This window comes from Pararge aegeria, chromosome 12 (genome assembly GCF_905163445.1).
Source record: "Pararge aegeria chromosome 12, ilParAegt1.1, whole genome shotgun sequence".
Lineage (NCBI taxonomy): Eukaryota > Metazoa > Arthropoda > Insecta > Lepidoptera > Nymphalidae > Pararge > Pararge aegeria.
Genome location: NC_053191.1, coordinates 9222670 through 9245368, shown reverse-complemented (window position 1 = coordinate 9245368; position 22699 = coordinate 9222670). Strand labels below are relative to the sequence as shown.

Sequence of the window (22699 nt, the reverse complement as noted above, 5' to 3'; positions counted from 1 at the left end):
ACGTTCTGGTTCTAACGAGAAAGGAAATAAAATGTCCACTTTATGTAGTTGGTTACGAAAAACGTAGACCTTCGTAGCGTAAACACAATTGTAGCGGCGCTACGCAGTATTTAGTAATTGAATTTACCACTTTGCTCGTGTATCCAATTGAGTAACTTTTATTCGGGGGTCAAAAGGATGTTTGTGTATTCTCGTGTATTCCTTACACTAGAATGCAGTGAGATGTTTTAAATAGAGTCTGAGCTTTTCAAAAAAAAAAAAAAGGGTAATTTTATAAGCATCGTAAATAAGTACTTTCGGTTACATTGCGTAGCAAAGTCAGTAGGAAAATAGTGTCATGTTCTGATTACCGCCCTGGCATAGCTGTAAGCGCTGTGGTTTTAATTAGGAGTTCCCGGGTTCGATTCCCGGCAGGAGAAATAAGGGAATTCGTTATTTCTGAATTATGTCTGATCTGGTCCGGTGGGTGTTATAACCCTACAGATAAAGTCGTGCGGCACGGATGGAAATAATATCAAAAACTGGCTGTCCCGGCGAACTTCGTACCGCGGATCAGTTGTTTTTTTTGATGAATGTTATATTTTAATACTTATTATCCTATTCCGGTCTAAGAGTTATCCAAAACTCAAATATCATCAAAAATTGGTCTTGCCGTTCTTGAGTTATAAATGGTGTAACTAACACAAGTTTATTTTATATATATATATATATAGATAATAAACGTGTGTAATATAAAAGGGGGAGTAAACTACTCCTTAAAAAAAAAAAAAAAAAGTGTTTGTTATAGCCATTACGGTAATGCTATAAACGAGATAGTTAAATAGTTTCCTTAATACAGATCTGCTACTTTTTAGTTGCGTCGTTATTTGCCACACATATCTAGTTAATATCTCTAGAGGTGCTAACTACTCGTTGCTTTTTTTCATTAACTAAGATGCATCTACAATTTGGATCTCTTATACTTTTAACGTACAAACAGACTGTATAGACCAAATTCGGTATTATCCCTTTTTATTCCTTAACATTTTCAAAAATAGTTGAAAAAAATTATGTCGACATAAAAAATAGGTTATAAAAAATATGTACAGAAATGTAGCAGGAATAAATAAGAGTAGTGCCGCTTCGCTCTTTTTGCCCGCGTAAAAAAGGTGCCTTTATCTTACGAGGGATCGCAACATTTTCTTTCTACCTATTTTTTATCGATAACAGGTTTCCGGCCCCGACATTATCAAAGGCATTCGTTCATCACAAAAACCATAGCTTGCCGTTTTCTTGTGATATCACGTTTAAAGATTCAACCGAAAATATCGATAGATACTAACACGTTAGTCTGAAGAATAGAATTTATTGGATATAAAATTAAAAGAGGCATTCTTAAATGCAGTCTACTGAAGAAACTTATTGTTATTACTTCGTTTTATTTCATTTTCATTAAATTTCGTAGTGTTCGTAGACATAGCAAGCATAAAGGACCTTTGCAGACCTCGCTGGTAGAGCCTTGAGCGCTGTGGTTTTAAGTTGGAGCTTCCGGGTTCGATTCCTCAATTTTCTCTGGTTAAATCTGGTGTGACGCTTTGGTTGTGGCTAGTTACCACCGTACCAACAAAAGCGTGCCGCTATGCGATTTAGCGTTTCGGTACGATATCGCTTAGAAACCGATTATATAAATTAACAGGATATTCAAAAAAACTACCATACTCCCTAACAGGTTAGCTTCCTAACATCATAGACTGCATCATCACTTGCAGTCGACGACATTGCAATCGGGAGCTAACTTGCAATTGAACAAAGAAAAACAAAAAGGGCTGTGAGGCCTGGGCTTCCAGACATTATGTATAATACTTTACGTGCAGAATAAGAGCAAGCATTTTTTGGCTGCCATACATACGTATACATCATCAGTGTAATTACCGCGCGCTGATGCGTAAAGGCGATTGCAACATATTTAATACATACTAGTATTAGCATAGTATTAAATATAATATGATTGCTAGTACACCTTAAACTATAAGCTGCTTAAGTACACACTAGCTAATACTCTTATATTATAAACAAGTATATAACGGAGAAAGGGCAGTGCCATTCTCTGTGCTACTAATACCATCTACGGCCGATCGCCAACCCGTCTGCTCAGCGTAGTAATTATAAGCAAACCCTTCCGTTGGGACAGGCCTTTGGTCGATGAATGCGGGGAATCCGTCACCCGTTGGAGATAAGTCCTCGGGTTGGAAGGCACCTTGTGTTGTGACATTTTAGTACTTTCCAGAGTAGAGCAACCGCGACTCAGCTGCAATGGCGGCTCAGCTGGGTCGCGGACGTGTGCGAAAGCGTTCCCGTACCAGGCGACTGGTAGGAACACCGTGGGGTTTCAGTCGGTACGAGTCCGACATAATCACCGTGCCTCCACCTCGCGTGGTGCGGTGTCCATGAGGATTTCCCCACGAGAACAAAAAATGGCCTTTGATCCAGCAACAGATTGTTATAGGCTTTTGATGATAAATAAATAAATACATAAACCTTTCCAAGAAACGTGCCTTAAGAAATATCATATCTTTTCATTTAATTAATTCTGTTTGAAGAACGCCTAATCGGCTAATGTTGAACTCTGCGTGTTCATAAGAAATGCAGACGTATAAGTAATGAATTTGTTACTTTATATTTCTGTTTTGATAAATAATCAGTTGAAATTAAAATTTGTTATATGTATAAACACCCAGTGAACCCATACCTTACTTCGCTTGGTCGAATAAATGTCAATGTTTTCACAATAACTAATTGCATGTATGTGAATGTTTATCATAAACACTTTCAATTCAAAAAAGTTAACGCCAGTTGTGGCAATACAAATATTTTGAAGAGACTTATCTTTAGGGTCGCAGCAGGGTGCAGAATAAAAAGATGTTAAGACTAATATACATTTATTAGTCTAAGAATCACATTAAAAACTACTGTAATATTAAATCTAAACTTAGTAACTATGCTCGGCCGATTTGTAGCACGAGCTCCCTAGCCTAGGTCTTACAATCGATTCCCATAGGAAGCGAGGTAAAAAAGGTAACGCATCTTGATTCAAAGCTAGCCTCCGGACTTTGCTGCGCCGGCGTAACTTGAACATGATACGATACGGCCGCTTCTTGGTTACCAGGCATACTATTGCTATCCCGCAGGTATGTCCACGTAATAAGAGAATACATTAACTGTTTACACTAGTATTTTTTCGGAAAATCGGATAATTATAACCGGACATTTTAACCTAATTTCATGCAAATAAAAAATACTGGGTGGACACTATTTTCTAAGATAAGGTTTTTCTCTTCGCAGATCATGTGCCACTACTTCTGGTTGACTTGCGATGGTATTGGAGACGTGGTGTTTGCCCTTGACCTGGTAGTGCAGCTTCGGACTGGATATTTAGAACAGGGGCTTATGGTACGATGTAGTGCATACAAGAGTCAAGCTGTGTTACAGAAAATAAATAATATCTAGATATTGGATAGAAGCAGGCGTCATTTTGCGGAATTCCATGATATATTATGAAAATTAAACTTAATTTGCTATATTTGTTGCACCATACAGGTGCAATTACACCCGGTTGTTATTTTAATGTCAAAATCTCCTGAGGATGCTCCGGTGTCAGAGCGAAACGTGCGTAGAAAGTACATTGCCTGGGATCTGTTTGGTGTTGTGTAAAACATTCAAGAAATTATATATATTGCACCATACAGATTTTAATTTTAATGCATTTCGCGGAGTATAGCATCTTAATTTTCATAATAATATCTCGGATTAAAAAAAACTTCGATGCCAATAACTTGTTATCACTATAAATTTGTATATACAACAAAAGCTTTTTTACTACAAGATTTTCATCAGTTCTACGTCAATTGAAGTAACTTTTTATGTTCATAATTAGGTTTACGATTCAAAAAAGCTTGCAAAACATTACCTGGCATCACGACCCTTTCTGCTGGATATCGCAGCCTTAACACCATTAGACCTCATACAGTTGAAGATTGGAACCAACCCTATTATACGCTTTCCAAGATTTCTTAAGGTAAGTCAAATATACTACTTAAAATTTTACTTCGCGAGTTTATAGTCAAGACTCGATATCGTATAAAATTTTACATCGTTGAATATAAAAACTTCATTACTTAGTTAAAATTTAAAAATAAAAACTATTAATCTGTTTGTTATCCTCAGTAAGATTTAACTCTCTTTGGTTTTTACAAATATTTTAAAAATAAAGGTAAATGGTTTGACAGCCGATTGGCGCAGTGGGCAGCGACCCTGCTTTCTAAGTCGAAGGCCGTGGGTTCGATTCCCACAACTGTAAAATGCTTGTGTGGTGAACATGAGTGCTTTTCAGTGGGTGTGTTATGTGTATATTAACAGTACTTATATGTATTATTGATTAACAAAAAATATTCGTCAGTCATGTTAGTTCCCATAACAAAAGGTATGCTTACTTTGGGGCTAGATGTCGGTATGTATATTGTCGTAGAATATATTTTAATTCTTTTTTTAAAAATACTATTTTTAGGATACCTAAATTCTTAAGTCCTTAAGTCGTTGATAATAACCGGGACCGACCTCTGAAAATACGGACCTAATCAGCTATATTGAATTTTATAGAGGTATGTTGGTAACGGCAGATTAGACGATCGTGACGACCTACCTGGCGCCACGGTGAGCGCTGTGAAATTATGTAGGAGGTCCCGGTTTCGATCCTCAGTGGCTTGAAAATTAATAATTTCTGAATTTTCTCTGGTCTGATCTAGTGGGAGGCTTTGGCCGTAGTTACCACCCCACCAAAAAAGAGGTGACGCTAACCGATTCAGTATTCCGGTGCTTGTAGAAATTGATTGGGGTATGGGCTACCATACTCCCTTACAGGTGAGCCCGCTACCATCTTAGACTGCAGCATTACCAGGTGAGATTGCAGTCAAGGGCCAACAAGTAGTGAAATAAAAAAAAATTGAATACAGCTGTCACCACCCATCTCCTTCACATGGGTGTCATACGAGGTGATTGTAAATATTGTGTTAACAATAGACATATATTAGATAGATTGTGTGGACTGTAGAACCATAGGTCGCTGGTTCAAATCCGGCTCGAAGGACCAAAATGTTGCGTATATACAGATTGTGGACTGTATTATGGATTATTTAATGAAATTAAACTGATTGCTGGTTAACTAGGACATTTATTTTTTTACAAAGAACGTAGTAAATGCGAGGGCCGGCAACGTTAGTTGCGCACGCGGGCTGGTTTCGGTGCATACAAGTGGACAGCGAACAGTGATCTATAGGTGGTAGAGTCAATGCACACAGACAGACTTGACGTTTCAAAAGTGCTTATATTAGGCCTATTTGAAATAAATTAATTTTGAATTTAAAATATTACTATATTACTATAATAAAATAAACATATATCTACATAATCTTTTCCAAATCCCAATTTCTGAATCACTTGATGAGGTTAGGTATTACAGCTTCATAACTATAAATGTATCAGACGATTAGCTGTTGCCGAAATTTTTTATTAATCGCCCGAGACCCATTATTTTTCTGTCAGGCTAGCATGCGCACCATGACAAAATTATGTCTACCCATTCTCTTGTCTATCGGTATAGACAAAACATGAATAACGGGAGCGATAATTATTTTATGGCACTAACAATATATTCTATGTCAACCCGACGCATTCCATGTCTATTTTAGTACCGGACTTAGGCCTCGGAGAGAAACTAGTCCCGGTCATTATCGACGTAAATTCAAAATCTTCAGACGATTTTTGGTGTCTGTGTGAAAGATGGGTAGAGAGCTAATTTTAGAACGAATAAAGCTTAATGTTGCATAAAAAGAACTTCAACGATGATGGTGATAGTGCATCAAACCTCACTCTATCATGTTTTGAATCTCCCTAAATTTACTGTAACGATAACGTTTTATATCCACGCCCTTGTAAAACGCGCTAAGTGCCGCTTCACTGTTCCATATATTTTAAGCATGTGATGAATATTCAGATGAATTAATTACAATTACATTCAGGCGGCGGCTTTTCGCAACCATCCTATATATTCATAATCTTCCAGATGAATCTCCTGTGACCTCGATATTATCAATATCATACGTGAAATAAAGGTCACCTGTCTGTCGGTGTCCTACGAAGATATACAGCGGAAAGTGTGGAGGTGTGTCAGGAATAATTTGATTTGGTTCCACTTTCCTACCGTCGAGGCATTCAAAGGGTCTGGCAGCGTTACGTAGTTGATATCCATCAAACTTAAAAGTAAATACAACTTTACTTCCTCGTTTATAATACGTACCGCATATATCAAGATAGCTTTTCTGCAGGTGTCCGTCTTCCCCGTTACCTAATATTATGGGTTCCTTCAAATCAGTGAAAAGTCATTTCGTAGACATGCGCACTCCACATTTGCATTTGATTGCAGTCAAGCACTAGTTTTATTTTATTCCACTATAAGTTAGCCCTAGACAGCAATCTCACCTGTCGCAACCTGTGGTTTATTTTCTCGCAATCATGAAGTAGTTTTTGAGTATCGAAACACCGTAACATCAAAGGAAAGTCGATGTAATGTTTCTTATCTTAGAGTACGAATGATATAATCCTGTTTTGTATTTTGCCAAGAGAACTCGCAATTTAAGTTTAGATGAATTAATTCTTTAAAACAAAGGGCATACATTTCATTTTACTCTGTCGTTACAGAATAAAATGAAGTTAAAAAGATATAAAAACTGAGAAAATTAACTAAGGAAAAAGACAAATTGAAACAAACCAATTTTGTTTTTACGTAACAACACAAAAATGGCATGACAAAGGATTCTCCTTTTTACGTATTATTTTTTCCAGCTCATACACTAAGCCCAGCCATTTGCCCTTGGCGCTGACGTCACGTTAAGCACCATGTGACACGATTTCATAAAAAAATTACGAATCCTTACCACATCCTAACTGATAAATAAATGTCATCATCACGAAGATAATGTCCTGATACAACATTTTTTACACAGAAAAAAATTAACGATAAACCTAAGTGTTTCAATATTTTGACCTACATAGTCAAGTCTTATCAGATTAGGTACAAAAAGAGAAATGATATACCTCTATTTAGTTACCAACTAGTTTTGAAAGTTTGGACAACCGGGAATAGTAATCGGGAAGGTACTTCGGCGATGAAGAATGGGATTAAGTTTTTAAAGTACCATATAAAATCTTTGTAATATTACATCTTTTATGGACTTGCCCACGTAAGAAGTTGTAATGTAATACGATAGGATATTTTATCACGGCAAACTTATATACTTTATAACTAACGTACTCTAAGTAAAACTGTGAAAACAATTTTACTTATTAACATGGTACGATCTTTATAACTATATTAAGGTATGCTCCGTTTTAAGAGTTTAATTATTATTTACTATTGTCGAAACCCTTAATAAACGGGCTGATAAAACTAAGTTCAACGAAATAGTTTATCTAAATTATATCGCCTTACTCTGAAGTTTTTATAAGTATTTTGGCTTTATTTAATAAATAAGCAATCAAGTTAAAGTTTGAAGTAAAATCGAATTCTTTTAGATAAGTTCTGCCAATCTAAATGTATGAGATAAAAGGGCCTTATTTATCTCATACCCCGACGCTATGATGGATCTATGTGGGAGGTCTGGGGTTAGATTCCCGTTATAGGCAATTTAGGAATTTATAATTCCTGCATTTCCTGTCTAGTCTGGTGCATCGGCTGGTTGACTACAGACTCAAACGTGCTCCTAAGCGTTTTATCGTTCTGGTACCTCATAGAAACCGATTAGGGGTATAATTTTATTATAACTGCCATACAAAACGACATGTCCGATACCATCATAGACTTTATCATCACTTTACCACCAGGTAAAATTGCAGTGAAAGCTATTTTGTAAAGGAATAAAAAAGAACTGAGACATAAATAGTCAGACTAACGAGAAAGTGAAGATTTACCCAATTTGACTCACTGATCTCGCTTAGCTATGTTCCAAATAAAGATTTATTTACTTATTTATTTAATTATAAAAGCACTTATTGTTATGTTCACAGGTCTACAGAGCAGTAAGCTGCTACTATATAGTGGAGTCCAGGACGGTTTACCCAAACTTCTGGCGCGTCATCAACCTCATTCATATACTGCTTATATTAGCACATTGGTTTGGCTGTTTTTACTTTCTGCTATCAGAAGCTGAAGGATTCCAGGTAAGTGTACATTTTTGCTAAGTACAGTGTAAAAGCATGAAATAAAAGCTAGGAGCGGAGAAGAGTCGCGGACTGGACATTTGAATAGTTATAGATTTGAATAAAACATGTACATAATTTAGCCGTAAAATCCTGGCCTATACCTCCTGTGACCGCTATTCAAACATTCAAGCATTTCCGCCCCGGCTTTAGTATACCTAGTGATTGATTTAAATAATATTTAATAATATATTCCTTAAATTTAAGTTATTGGGAATCGGAATGTTCGAATAAATAAATATAGAAAGACCTCTTTATTAAAAGTGTATAAGTATTTTTTATTCTTGTTTCATTATCTTTAATTTTTGGCTGGTGGGAGGCTTCGCTACGATGTCGTACCGCTAAGCGATTTAGCGTTCCGGTACGATGTCGCGTAGCCCTAACAGCTTAGCAGTTAACCATCTTAGACTGCATTACTTAATACCAGCAGGTGAATTGGCAGTCAATTGCAAATTTGTTTTGGAATTTAAAAAAATATATTTATTTTGAGACTGAGTTTAAGACAGATATGCAAGCTATATCATATTTCAAGTTAATTCAAATAATACCTAATATAATAGGAGTGTAACAGACACTACCTGATAATATTGCTATTGATAAAAATAAATTAAGGGTGTTGCAAAATAAACAGAACCAGGCGATAACGATAAAAAAACCTAATACATTAAGACTCTTGCCTCCTTCTGTGACCTGAAACCTTCAGTTCAGAGAAAAGACTCGTAAGAGTACCTAACTCCAATCTGTTGATACATCTCCACAAAACATCTTATCGCTACAATTGATATCTGTTACATTTCACCAGTACGAGCTGAACATCGTCTATCGTGCCACAAATATCGCAGTTGACTGAATTTACTTTCCTTTGGCCGCTTTATTAGATGGTTAACCTATAGCAGTACAAACCTACTTACCGTTGGACAACTAAAGACATAACAAGCCAGAACAAAATTTTAACTACAAACAAGGTGGATTGCCCTGCCAAGGCATCGTAAAACAAGAAATTGGCACGAAAACAAAAGTCTTCACGCCACGGCCACGGAAAGTTGCGTTCTGAAACACTTTCATTATATTGTAGGAAGGAAAGTGTTTTAGAAAATTCCTAAGGATTAACTTAGGCACATTTGTAGAAATTATATTTGAAATAATTATTGCGTGAGTTTTGAAACAAAAATAATTACAAACTCTCACTCGATACTGTTGACGAAAATATCTAAAGGTTGATTTTAACATTATTTTCTAGAAAATATTGATAACATTGATATCTCAAAACTCGCTTACCTCTGAGATATCGTAATTTCGTTACTCCACAATTTGCAGATATAAGGTTATCCCTTGTTTATGACACATCCTGTATAAGTCACGTTGCGTAAAAAGAACCCTGACGCTGTGACTTGTTATGTTATACATTGAATTACTTGTTCGTTTCTACCTTCCTCTGTCATATGGCCCATAATCAAAACGAATACTTATGTATTTCGTTTAGAATGTGATTTATTATATATATGAAGTAAAATAAATAAAAAAAGCGCGCGAGCGTGAGGCTATAGGATAAGTTAAAAAAAAATACTGGAAAACAAACCAGAAGTGCTCCCAGTTGAGCAAAAGACATAAATTAGTCTTAGCCGCTGGACTGACGCGGCACAACCCCATAGAATATGAAAATCCCTGCAAAATACCAGCATTGAACGACCATCAGTTGAGCTGATAAAAATTGTGATTAAGTACACCTATTAAAAGAACCGTGACTGTGTGACATTGAGCGTTCAATAATAATTAACTTAATAAATTTAGAAAGAAGAGAGAAAGTTCGTTGTCTAGACAGCAACGCGCGTCGCAACAGAGTGTAGACCCCTAACTACAAAGTAAAGTCCTCGCCCCTGTACTTACCGCACGAATGCTCTGTCTACGCGGCATCGTTGGACCTCTGTGTGCCTATCCTTAATCTTTGGTAATATAATGCAAACTGACTTTCAAGCTCCGGAAATTACCTTATTTCCATGAGGAATCAGTTATTCCTCCAGTTGTAGTATTTCTTATCTTATCTACCTTACTCATCTTAATTTCTTATTCAGTACGAAATTCACTTACTATTCTAATTACTGTCCACTGCGCAGACCATTGTCAGTGGGTTTTTTACATGACGCGTTGTATACTCGTGTTAATAACATCGTTGATTCAGGGTGACTGGGCATATCCTCATCGGCCGGGTGACTACGCAACTCTGACCAGGAAGTATCTAGGATCCCTCTATTGGTCAACATTAACGCTGACTACGATCGGGGATTTACCCACGCCAGAAACAAATGCTGAGTAAGTATTTGCACGCATTTTACCGTTACCTTATTTACGAATTCATGTTTGTAGTATGCAGTAAGAGATAGTTGAGAAAATATAAAAGATTTTTATGTATAAATTACGCAGTACATTTTTTTAACTCTTAATTCGTGTACGCTTTGAATTAAAGAATGCATCCGTGCGCCCAAATAAAAGGGGAGGCCAGGGTCCGAATACCGGATGGGTTAACTTTAGAATTTATAACTACTACATTTGTTTAGAACTTGGTGGTGTCGTCTTTAATCAATTAAACTTTAAGGCTAAGCGATTTATCGTTCCTGGAAGATACTGAAACCAAGCAAATTGGAACGGTATCTCTCCCTTTCCAATTTGCTTGGTTTCATATAAAACTGCATTATCGCTTAGTATCAGTATAGATATAGCAGAGCTAACTTGTACGGAATAAAAAAATAATTAAAACCTATGTATATTTACACAAATTAAAGATTAAAAAAAGTTTTAATTGGATCTGAAAAGCTTCTTTACATTTACACTATATAATATTTTCTCTTAAATAATTATTTAACTGTCTAGACATTAAACTCTCTACATTTAAATATTATTACGCTGGAAAACGAACTAACAAAAGCATCCATTATTTAAGTAAGCAATTAGTAAAATCTATTAACAATTTTAGTTCGCTTAAATGAAAACTAGAATTATTTATATTAATATATTTTTATCTCAGAAGTACCTAGTCGTTAGTGTCTCGGGCATCTTTTAACAGATCTCAATGCATATTTTTCAATAGATTTCAAATAAAAAGTCGCTGGAAACTACAAAACAAAAAGACTAGTATTGGGATTTGAAAGCTGCAAGGCAAAATATTATCGCAGTCTTTGTAATCAGTGCGGTACTATTAAAGTTTAACGCTGTCTGCCATAGTCGAATGTAAGGTGAGACTACAGAAGCAGGCTGCGTATAAAGTTGTGTATCATAGTTTTAAATACCTACAACTGCGATTAAGCAACATTTGTGATTTGACCGACTTTCAATAAAAGCTGTACAAGGTAACTGCAATGCGAGGGAATACTGTCATAACCATCAATGGTAAACAGTATAACGGAGCTAATTATAAACTAAATTAATTTCAAAAACCCCCTATTCAGATAGACCTATCACAGAATCCTCATATAAATAATTTTTATTAAGATCTTCAACTATATTCATTAACCTAAAACTAAAACATAGAGGGTTCCAAGTAAACCCACGATAAACTTAATTATTATGAACGAGATAGAGCTAGGAAGGTTTATATGGATATATAATGAATGGAGGTAAAAATAATAGAGCATAAATTTTGAGCACATCTCCAAATACAAATCTAGCAAGTATCTAACATAGTTCGGCGTTGTTGGACACTCAACATTTGCGAAAAAGTGTTGTACAAGCACTATTTTGTTGATATTGATAACCATATGGATGTGTTTTTAATGGATCGGTTTTTAGCATCCCCAGCATAGCTACCTCGCACAACTCTGTTAAAAAGCCACCCAGAGAGCCCATTTACGAGCGAATATATTGAAAAATATATTAATGTTAAAAGCTTTCTGCCGCTACATTGAATAATATCGTTTGACTCTATCAAAGTACCCTATTAAGTATAAAAGGTTGCCTTCTTAAGATAATAGACTAGACAACTAGTTTCCAATTTTTTAGACGCGATACAGATCTTACCATTGAAAGTAATGTTCAAAGTCTGGGAAATATAAGAAAATATGGTTAGTTAATTCAGAAGCATAAAATACTGCAGTTCACAATTCGTAAGAAAATATCTCAAATTAATCTTCGCTGTCGACACCCATTTCCAAGTAACAAAAAAGTCAGAAAGTCATTACTCGTTTCGGAATATCCTGAAACATATAACTTATAATATATTACGAAACTTCGTACACATTCGGCATAAATGTACACTACCTACTCGTAATTTGTAATAAAGTTTTTATTGCGAATTTAAATCGAAGCTTTGGCGAGTAACGAATATGCTAATCAACGTAAAGCTAACACGGAATACGGCTCAGCGAGATTTATTTCAGCTAAAGAACGTCTTCATAAATAATTATATCATAAATTGTATATGTAACTGTAAGCTTTTCAGAGAATGGCTGAATTTTGTTTACCGAGAAAGCTGTGCAATGAGACTCTTATAAGGACTTTTTGAAATGGTCCTTCGAAAAACCTCCGATTGAAATAATTTATGTAATCTATAGTGATATTCTATCGTGCTATTGAAATTCTTTCAAGACTTGTATGTAATATCTTGTCGAACAAAGTTGAGAAACTTTTGATCTTTTTAGTTTAGATACAAAAATAACTAAACTTTAAAACTATTTCTATCTTATCTATAGTCAAATACCTATTCTTTTGATTGAAAGTGAATATCGTGTTTTCTTAGGAGCTGTTTTCTAGCCCCTTTTGAAAAACATATCACGCTACGGTTCTGTTTTGTTATCTCGATTTAAAGAGTAATAATGAAACGCTTGTAACTTCAAACTTAAATTTATAATTGATTTATTTCACCAATACTTTGTACCATTACCATATAATAATTTGTCACGATTTTAAATAAGCAATATATAATAACGTCATTATCGATAAAAGAGAGTCACATACTCTATTACAAGCAAATAAGTGTGTCTTACATTTTATTTCATTATATTGTATTTAATATAAGGAAGATGTAAGTGTAACTAACAAAATTGCACTTATTTGCGTGTAATTGCATAAAATATGCTTAGTTGCGTAGTTCGATCGTGAGCGCTCTTACGTGGCAACTACTATAATATGCTTTAAACTAGTTAACCCGGTGAAAAGTGTAAAAAAAGCGGTTATTTATTAACGAATATGCACGATAATTACTAACCATCGTGTCTGTATAACTGTGTATTATATTTACTAGCACTCACGGAGGTCCCAAATTTTTGCCGCGTCGGGGACTCAAGTCACGACTACTTCAGTTCAGATCCAACCGGGGGTATGTTAGAAACTGTTTGCGATTGGTCAGATCATGTTTTAGATAATATTAAATTATGGATATAAATAAGCTATACAATACATTAAGCGTTTAATTAAAATAGAAGATATAATATTTTTAAATAGAGTTAAGGACTTTTAAGGACTGTTAAGTACAAGAAATAACTGATTTAAAAGTTTCCGTATAGCGTGATAGGTGGTACTCTTGCATTCTTTTTATTCTTTAGTGAAAACTTATAAACCTATACCTATATCTCATAGTGCTCGCCATATATCAAAATAGATGGAAATGAATACGGATTGTCTCAGATTTCGTCCATCTCCTTATTTTTTTTTAATAAACTGTCTTTAATGCTTCAGGTTCTAGAACATAATAGCTATTACCTAAATCCGGTTTCATACAGAAATATAATAAAGCGCAATAGTACGGTACTTTATAACTTAAAGATATGCCTAAGAATAAGAGTTTAAAAGTAACTGTATCATACAACTAAAAAGTATTACAGAGTATTAAAAATATTTTTTTAAGTTACTTAAATATCAATATATTTGACACAGTATAAATAAACGCTACAGATAATGTGGACCAATGATATCAAACGAGTCGCAAGAAGCCGCTGGACCCAAGCGGCTTCTTGCGACTCGTTTGATATCGGCGACCCAATAAGTACGTGGAATTTGGAACTCCCTCCAAAAAACCTACCTCAACCAGTAGACGTCTATTGGTTGACGTGATGATGAATGATATGCGAATATATTGCGAGCAAATATTAATATTTCTAAAATGCTGACCTAGGGTAGCTCAAGCTTGAATTTTTATTTAAAGAAATTACTATATTTTAATGCTTTAATAAAAGAATAGGTAATTTAAATAACAATTGATGTTATTATTACTAGCCATACAACACACTAGTGCAGTGAACAGGGCGTGACAACTATTTATATGCACCATATACATAAAGAATAGAATGCTATAAATTTATTTCCCGCACAAGGCGTGACAATAATATAAAACGTGACAGTAATATACCTGCTCGTACTGTACAACTATTACTTAAGAGTATCAAGTAATTCCGACGATTTTGTTTTTATTTTAAGTCGTTAAAATTAAAAATTATAATTGTTTTTATTGAAGTGTTCTTCAACATACGAGTAGTATAGAACTACTCTCAGAGGAGGTATACGTAGTTTATAGTATAAGTGGCGTATGATGATGGCAGATCGGAATACAATTGTCACCACCTCGTGGGTGTCGTATGAGGCGACTATGGGAATATAAAAAGCCATTCTGCAGCAGCATCCTCTGTGCTATTACTAGCGTCTACTGCGATCACCAACCCATCTGCCAAATACCACTACTACATACTAATACATACTACTACTACTACTACATACTACACCCACCAGCGTGGCGATTATAGGCAAATCTTTCCGTTGCGAGAGGACTTTGCTTATTAGACCTACAGTGGAATGTTATAAGCTATTAATGAACAAATTAGTATGGATTAAGTAACAATGTTATAGTTGTTGAATCAAGTGGCGTGCACTTCATACCTGCACAAAAGCAATGCTTACCCAAAATTTTTGAAATAACTCGAATGCGAGGAGGTTTATTACCCTTCATGGAATTTCCTGCTTTATGCCTACCCCAAAAACCTTGCACGCCACTGGTTAAATCCATCATCCATGTAATTATTTGGTATCTCAAGCATAATTAGCAGACGAATATGGGCGTAAGTTATTTTATTTCATAACTTGCCAACTTGTTATGTTTTGGTACCGTGCGGTTTCGTTTAAGACCATGGATACCTTAGGGATAAATAAAGTATGAGTTCTGTCTACTATCGTAAACCTCATTGTGGTAGTATTACGTCCATTGCTAGTCGAATTAAGTATTTGTAAACGTGAAAGGAATTTATAGTGTTGTACCGGGTACCTAGAGGAATATGATTGATATTTCATGCATTTATTATTCAATATTAATATGCCACTTGCTTCAACGGTGACGGAAAACATCGCGTGGAAACCTGCCTGCCTGAGAGTACTCCAAAGGTGTGTGGAGTCCACCAATCCGCACTGCGCCAGCGTGGTGGACTAGGCCTTAACCCTTTCTCAATGTGGGAAGAGACCCGTGCTCTGTAGTGGGCCGGTAACGGGTTGATGTTGATGATAATGATTAATATGTCTACGCTTTAATTTAATAACCATAATCTTGTTTAGCGATGCTTGCCTTCGACTGCGCGAACAGCTCGTTCATGTAAACAAATGCTTACTTGCATTTGTTTACATGAACGAGCTGTTCGCGCGGGATTCAAAAAACAAAATAAAAAGTAACATATTATGTCCATTTCCAGGATTCAAGCTATTCCTATGCTATAAAATCAATATCTGTTTAGCTAACAAGCCTTGTACCTATAGGTAACAATGCTATTTTCGTATATACAACAAATAAACAAATATGCACACTTTGGCATTTATAATATTAGTACCTAGTATGTATTCTAAAGTTTATTTTTACCATTGCTAATATGCCAGCTATCTCTGTGCCAAATTTAGTCAAATTGATCGGTGCAGTTGTTGAGCCGAACGAAAGTAGAAATAAATAGACACACCTTTATTATTTGTAATACTGGTATGGATTTATATCTTAACATATAAATCGCGATATCGTTTGTTGCAGAGCATGAGGTGAAAGCATGCAACGTTCCTTTGGGATAAATGTAAAGCGTTAATCGGATTTTAGTTTATTTTTAAAATGGTCGAACGAATTATGATGAACTACTGACTAAGCTAACTGAGATCCTGGTATACATAAAATATTTTTTATACCGAAAACTATTTCTAAATATCATAAAAGCGCAAATGAAATCGCTCGTATGTCCTTTATTCAGGCTGCTTTTGTTTTTGTATAATTGTTTGAGTATAATAAACTGCGTGCAGAAACAGTCATATATTCAAATACAAATTCAAAATTACTTTATTCATGTAGGCCTATCACAGGCACTTATGAAGCGTTCATACATAAATGTTTACATAATTGTAAGGGGATGGTGATAACTTCGTTCGCCAACTTAAACCTAAAGCTACGAGGGGTACGCGCCCTGGTCTAAGAAGAGCCCACAACAAACTTAGCCGGGTAATTTTTTTTAATTGTTATCACCATCTCACAGTAAATTTATATTCAGCTATGAAGCTAGAGCAATTCACACCCAAGCTTTTTTATCTTTTAAGTAATCCTTAATATTATAATAGGATTTTTCTGTAAGCTTACGTTTTATATAAACTCATAATTAAAAGAATTGAAAATAATAAGGTGGATTTATCTTTTGAATAGTCAACGTAACAAATCATTAAAGGTCATTCAATTGCTTCTAAATAAAATGAATACTAGAAAGAGTGTTTAGTACCCAAAATTGAAGAACGGTTTAATTAACATTCAAATTCAATTTTCAGCCAAAATTTGTATTCAGGGGAAATTGAATTGATCATATCAGAATGGAAAGTCCCGACTTAACTTGATCACAGATTTTCCTTTCGACGTTTCCCGATAAGCCTTTCTAAACCGCATTTTGATTCGTTGAACTAAGTAATCTCAGGGCGCCTTAGTGGCTCTACCAGTATCGGTGTATTCGTATTTATTCAGAGATGTTTATTTATTTATTTTTATTTATTTAATCCAGAGCAAGTTATGAAACTAAGAGCAAGGTATAAAATGTTAGATTCTATTTCCTTGGGTCTATAAATGTGTAATTTAAATAGTACTGTGTCCAGAATACATCGCAATTTGTATTTTTCCTGCTGAGACGTTTGAAATGGGAGTGAGAAGTTATTTCTCTTTAACAAGTTAAGGAAATAAAAGAAGATTAGATAAACTACGACTTCAGGCGGCTTTATTGCTTAGGAGCTATTTCTGCTCTTAGGAATACACGAGAAAATACACTGCAGGGGCTAATGCATAAACTATTTATGTTATATATCTAGTTTTTGAATAAATTAACATACATAACTTAAGCTAAAATAGTACACGCATCTAGACGCAGGCAACATAATATACCTACCATGGCACAAGGTCCGAAGAATTTGATTCCCTTTGATTTTTGTGTAACGTAGATATTTTTTAACACAACCGTTACTAGCTAGTAAATCTGTAATAAGCGCGGGATAATCCGTCTTACGACACAGGAACTACTGGCATTATCTTGAAAATATGAAAGGAAAATATCTCCTATCGCGAAATACTGTCTAACACGCAACCCTTTTATACAGAAAATACCCCATTAATCTTGAATACCGTTCGATTTTCCCCTTTATACTTTATGCGCGGATCATAAAGCAACTGAGAAAATGATCTTCTGGATCTACTAAACTGACTAAAAGCTTTAAATTCTAGCATCTAGAAGTATATTCACGTGTATTTATACTCGAAGATGCAAATAGAGGACTTGGTCGCAAATATGCTCGCAATACTTGAAAGAAGAGGAAAATCGGTGATAGCCTAGTTTAGCCTAGGTTAGGGCTTCGGCGTTCTTTCAGGGGGACAGAGTTCGAACCAGCACGCACCTCTAACTTTTCAGAGTTATGTGCGTTTTGTATTTAAGCAATTACAAATAATTACAAATATATGCTTTAACGGTAGTGAAAAATATTGTAAAGAAAACTGCATGGCTAAGATTTCTTTATAACTTTCTTAAAGAAGTTCCAAGTCTACCAATACACACTTGGCGAGCGTGGTGCACTAAGGCCTTCACTTTCTAAAAGGAGACCCGTGCCATGTAGTGGGTCGGTAACGGGTTGATAATGGTGATGACGATGACTTGAAAGAAAACATGTGTTGGATGAAGATATGAACATTTTAAGATTTGCTTTGGTGTTAGTGTAAAGGGCGGCAAAATTCTTTTTGCGTCTCAATCGCTAGATCCAGCACTGCTTTATTGTACTTGGTGCCCTAGTACCTACTTTCGAAATAACCTTGTATAATATCATTCGTAAAATTCAATATGTCTGGACTGTAGCGCCAACCAGTCGCAGAGTGATATTATCATTTTCTTCGACTGTGTACCCAATCCATAAAACATTACAACTAAGTAAAAACAAAGTATTAGGCGCAAAGGTTTGCTTTGCTTATTTTTTAGCATATATATTATTTTTATTTGCATTTGATACAGAAATCGATATATTTCTCTAGAAACAGATACCTAACATTATAAATGCTTATTAAGTGTGATTATTTATTTGTTTGTTACGTACTTGTACTTTGATCGGCCCAACCGATTTTGTAAAATTCAAATATTGTTTTTTTTTTTAATGAAACTTCTTTAGAATCGTTGTGATCTCAAACCGGAATCAACGGAAAAATGGACTGGTAAGAGACACAAATACAAAAATGTGTAAGATAAAGCCGGCAAAGAATGAGACAGGAATAAACATACTATTTTATCTGTTTTTTCCTATTTAAGTTACCTAGGAAACCGAATAATATCTAGATAAAGAAACATATAAATGTATAGGACAGAGTGAGATAGAAAACATTATACATTTTTTTACGTATTTTAATTATCATGGAAACTAAATAATAAACCTTACATTCAGCCTAATGGTTCTGATACTCTACATTCACCTCAATCTCTCGTAGGCTACTTTTCAGAAGTTACACCTCTGTCGTGTATGAATAAATTGCACGGGATTTTTTTTTTTGTAAAGTACCTAAAGAATGAACACTTTTATTATAAAGCACATAAAAAAAAGCTATTGTTAAATTTTATTAAGAATTGGAATTGCAGTGGAGCAACTAGGATACAATATGGTGGCTTCATAGCTACATAGCGATCTCTTTCAGGCAACCAAAGGTCTAAAGGGGAATAGTTATAATGCATGGAAGCTGGTGCAATACAAACATACATTTAAATTTAAGAAGCAAAATCTTATCTAAATACAAAACTTCATTCAAGTCATTAGAGATGTTTCAAAGATAAGCGAAATAATGTATGCAAGAATTGCTTCTTGAAATTTATTCGTTTTACAGTGAAAGCAAACTTTGTAAGAAAATCTACATATCTCAGGAGACACTGAGATATGCATGCCCGCCAAAACTGAACTGAAACCTTGTTATGTGCCTAGTGTATACGCTAAGACTGCTTGAGTTAGACAGTTTGGCAGTCGTATTGGGCTATTGTTTTGAAGGAAAATCAAGGAGGAATTTACAAGAAGATTTAATATAATTGATTTTAATGATTTGTTTGTATTAAACGTAAGCTTATAGAAAAGTCCTATTATAGTATAAAGGACTACGTAATCGATAAAAAAGCTTGGGTATAAATTATTGCTCTAACCAGGTTGCTCTTCTAATAATTTAAAATGACATTGTGAGATGGTGATAACAAAAAAAAAACACCCGGCTAAGTTTGTTGTGGGCTTCTTCTTAGACCAGGACGCGTTTGGAACCCTCGTGGCTTTAGTTTTAAGTTTACGAATGTGGTTATCGCCATCATCAAACTACCGTGTAATTCTTATGCACGCCTCAAAAGTGCCACCTGTGGACCTACTTGAATAAAGATATTTTTGATTTTGACTTTGACTTCGACTTTATAATGCGACCCTAAACATAGGTTCTTCTACCACTACTGCATTAATTTTACAAGCAGTTGCCGTGACTTCCTGCGACATGTAATAATTTCCTTTTATCTATACTTGTAATAAAACTGCAACTGGAAGATTTCTGTACATTTAATATATTTTGATAATTATGATCGGGGGATGCTTTGTAATCGATACTGAGTCCAAAACTGATTTTTATTTAATTTTTGTCTGTCTGCCTGTCGGTCCGGGCATCACGTGAAAACTACTAAACAAATTTAAATAAAATTTGGTATAGTGGTAGCTGGTATTCCGGGTCAACATATAGGATACTTTTTATCCCGATAAACAATGTTTCCTCCGGGAAACGGGATGAAAATTTTTATCAATTTTACTTCATAGCTCCGTTAAATTTGAACCGATGTTAATAATTCTGTATGTTAATCTTTTATTTGAAAGTGTATACTAACAAGCAAATATTGTCTCATTTTAATGAAAATCTGAAAAATATTGTCTGAGAAAAAGGACATAACTCTTCACAGATACTAGGAAGTCGCTAGGCATATGGTACAACGATCGAATGCATGCGTACCATCCTACTGATATTACAAATGCGAAAGTTTGTGAGGATAGATATATAGATGGATGGATGTAAATATGGATGAATGGTTTTAGTGTATATTTTATTATGGTTTTCTGTAAATTGGCTGAAATATAACGATGTTTTTTTAAAGATGTCATACCGACTTAGAGTTTTACTGGCGTACGCCGCGAAAATGATTGATGATACATAAAAATAATGTACTCAAATGTATTTAAAGTAATCGTGATTATCTACAAAACAGTTAACGAGGCTATAGGTCTAACTGTTATGGTTAAGTCACAATAACTGCTTTTTTATAACTTTTCTTTAAAAACACGGGTATAATCGTAAGATGTTGACATTCCTATTATGATATTAATCCTTATCCAAATAAATAGTTTTATAAATATTAATTTTGATTATATACCTGCTAATTCCTTTTTAAATTATTCAAATTGAACCTATAGCTTAGAGGTTGCGACGGGTATAAAACGCAAAAGGCAAGAAACATGCAGCGGGCCGTCCGGCCTCGAATAATATAGTTAGGAAATAAAACTGGACCTGGTAGATAGCGCTGCAATTCGTTTCTTGGTTTTATTTAAATGTTATAACCGATTCTGTGCAGACGAAGTTGCGCGGGTCAGCTAGTATATAAATATATATATATAAACCACACCCTAGAATCGTTTAAAAATAAATTCTTTGTGGGGTATTTTATTTTAACCTAGCGGTTTCCGCTTCGCACAGGTTTATTAGAAAAAAAGAATAAAGGCTATGTTTTATTATCGTCGAGGTGAATGCAAAATATTGTTTTATTTAACTTGCAAAAGAGAGCCTAACTATACTTTATTATAAAACTATTTGTGAAAAATTATACAAACGACTAGCTGTTGGCTGCTACTTCGTTCGCGTTTGTTTTTGTTTTTTAAGCCTCCTTCATTCATATTATTATAAGTATTTAAGCATTCATTTTAATAGTAGATGAGTGATAGTACTTAGTAGACGTAATGAAGAAAAGCAATATGAAAAATTTAGACGTTCGAAGTCACTTAGTAATTCAGGTACCCAATTTGAGTAAAAATTACTTAACCACCGCAATCGACTGACTGGCCATCACGACATCGTACATCAATTATCGTTACAAAAATAACTCCACCGTATCCATCTACATGAATTCACTAATCTTACAAAATCTAAACTATTTTTATGGAATTTTCCACCATAAGTTAGGATTTGTGAACTAGTAAGGAAAATTAGCGGCAATAGTAAATATTCTATTATAAGATCATCATCTATTTTTGACAGACGATTGACGCAGCGGGCAACGACCCTGCTGATGATCTGATGATCTGAGTGCAAGGCAAAGTTCGATTCCCACCATTGGAAAATGTTTGTGTGATGAACGTGAATGTTTTTCAGTGTCTGGGTGTTTATTACTATTATTATTATACTATCATTTATTCTTTTTAATTCTTTTTTAAATTCTTAACAATGCTTAAAAAAAAACACTATTAAAAATTTGTAAAAAAATATTATTATTATAAGTATTTATGTATATTATTCATAACAAAATCATCAGTCATCTTAGTGCCCATAACGCAAGCTTCGCTTACTTTGGGCCTAGATGACGATGTGTGAATTGTCGTAGTATATTTATTTAGTTATTTATTTATTTGATTCCGGCTGCTAGGTTATTTATTGTATCGTATTTCATGTATTAATGCGATACAATAATTAAAATATATAACAATGCCACTATGGAAATAGAATAATAAAAACACGAACCTCACAGTTATGTTTCTTCAAGTTTGTACTTTCAAAAGGTTACTATTTTACGACGGCCTATAGGTACCAAAATCCAGGTGATGGTGTAAACCCGGTCAGCTCAGCGTGTCTCTTGCTAAATAACCTCGGTGTGAGTCTGAAAATTGTCTTGTCTTATAACTG

At 34.7% G+C, this 22699-nt stretch overlaps 1 protein-coding gene across 1 annotated transcript in view; it reads left to right on the top strand.

Moving 5' to 3' along the window:
* LOC120628435 overlaps window positions 1-22699 on the top strand; it is a 58861-nt gene that overhangs the window by 15288 nt on the left and 20874 nt on the right. Inside the window, exons 4-7 of the mRNA XM_039896807.1 lie at window positions 3322-3429; window positions 3914-4054; window positions 8098-8250; window positions 10469-10599. Coding sequence (XP_039752741.1) covers window positions 3322-3429; window positions 3914-4054; window positions 8098-8250; window positions 10469-10599 — 533 coding nt within the window. The remainder of the gene's footprint in view (window positions 1-3321; window positions 3430-3913; window positions 4055-8097; window positions 8251-10468; window positions 10600-22699) is intronic.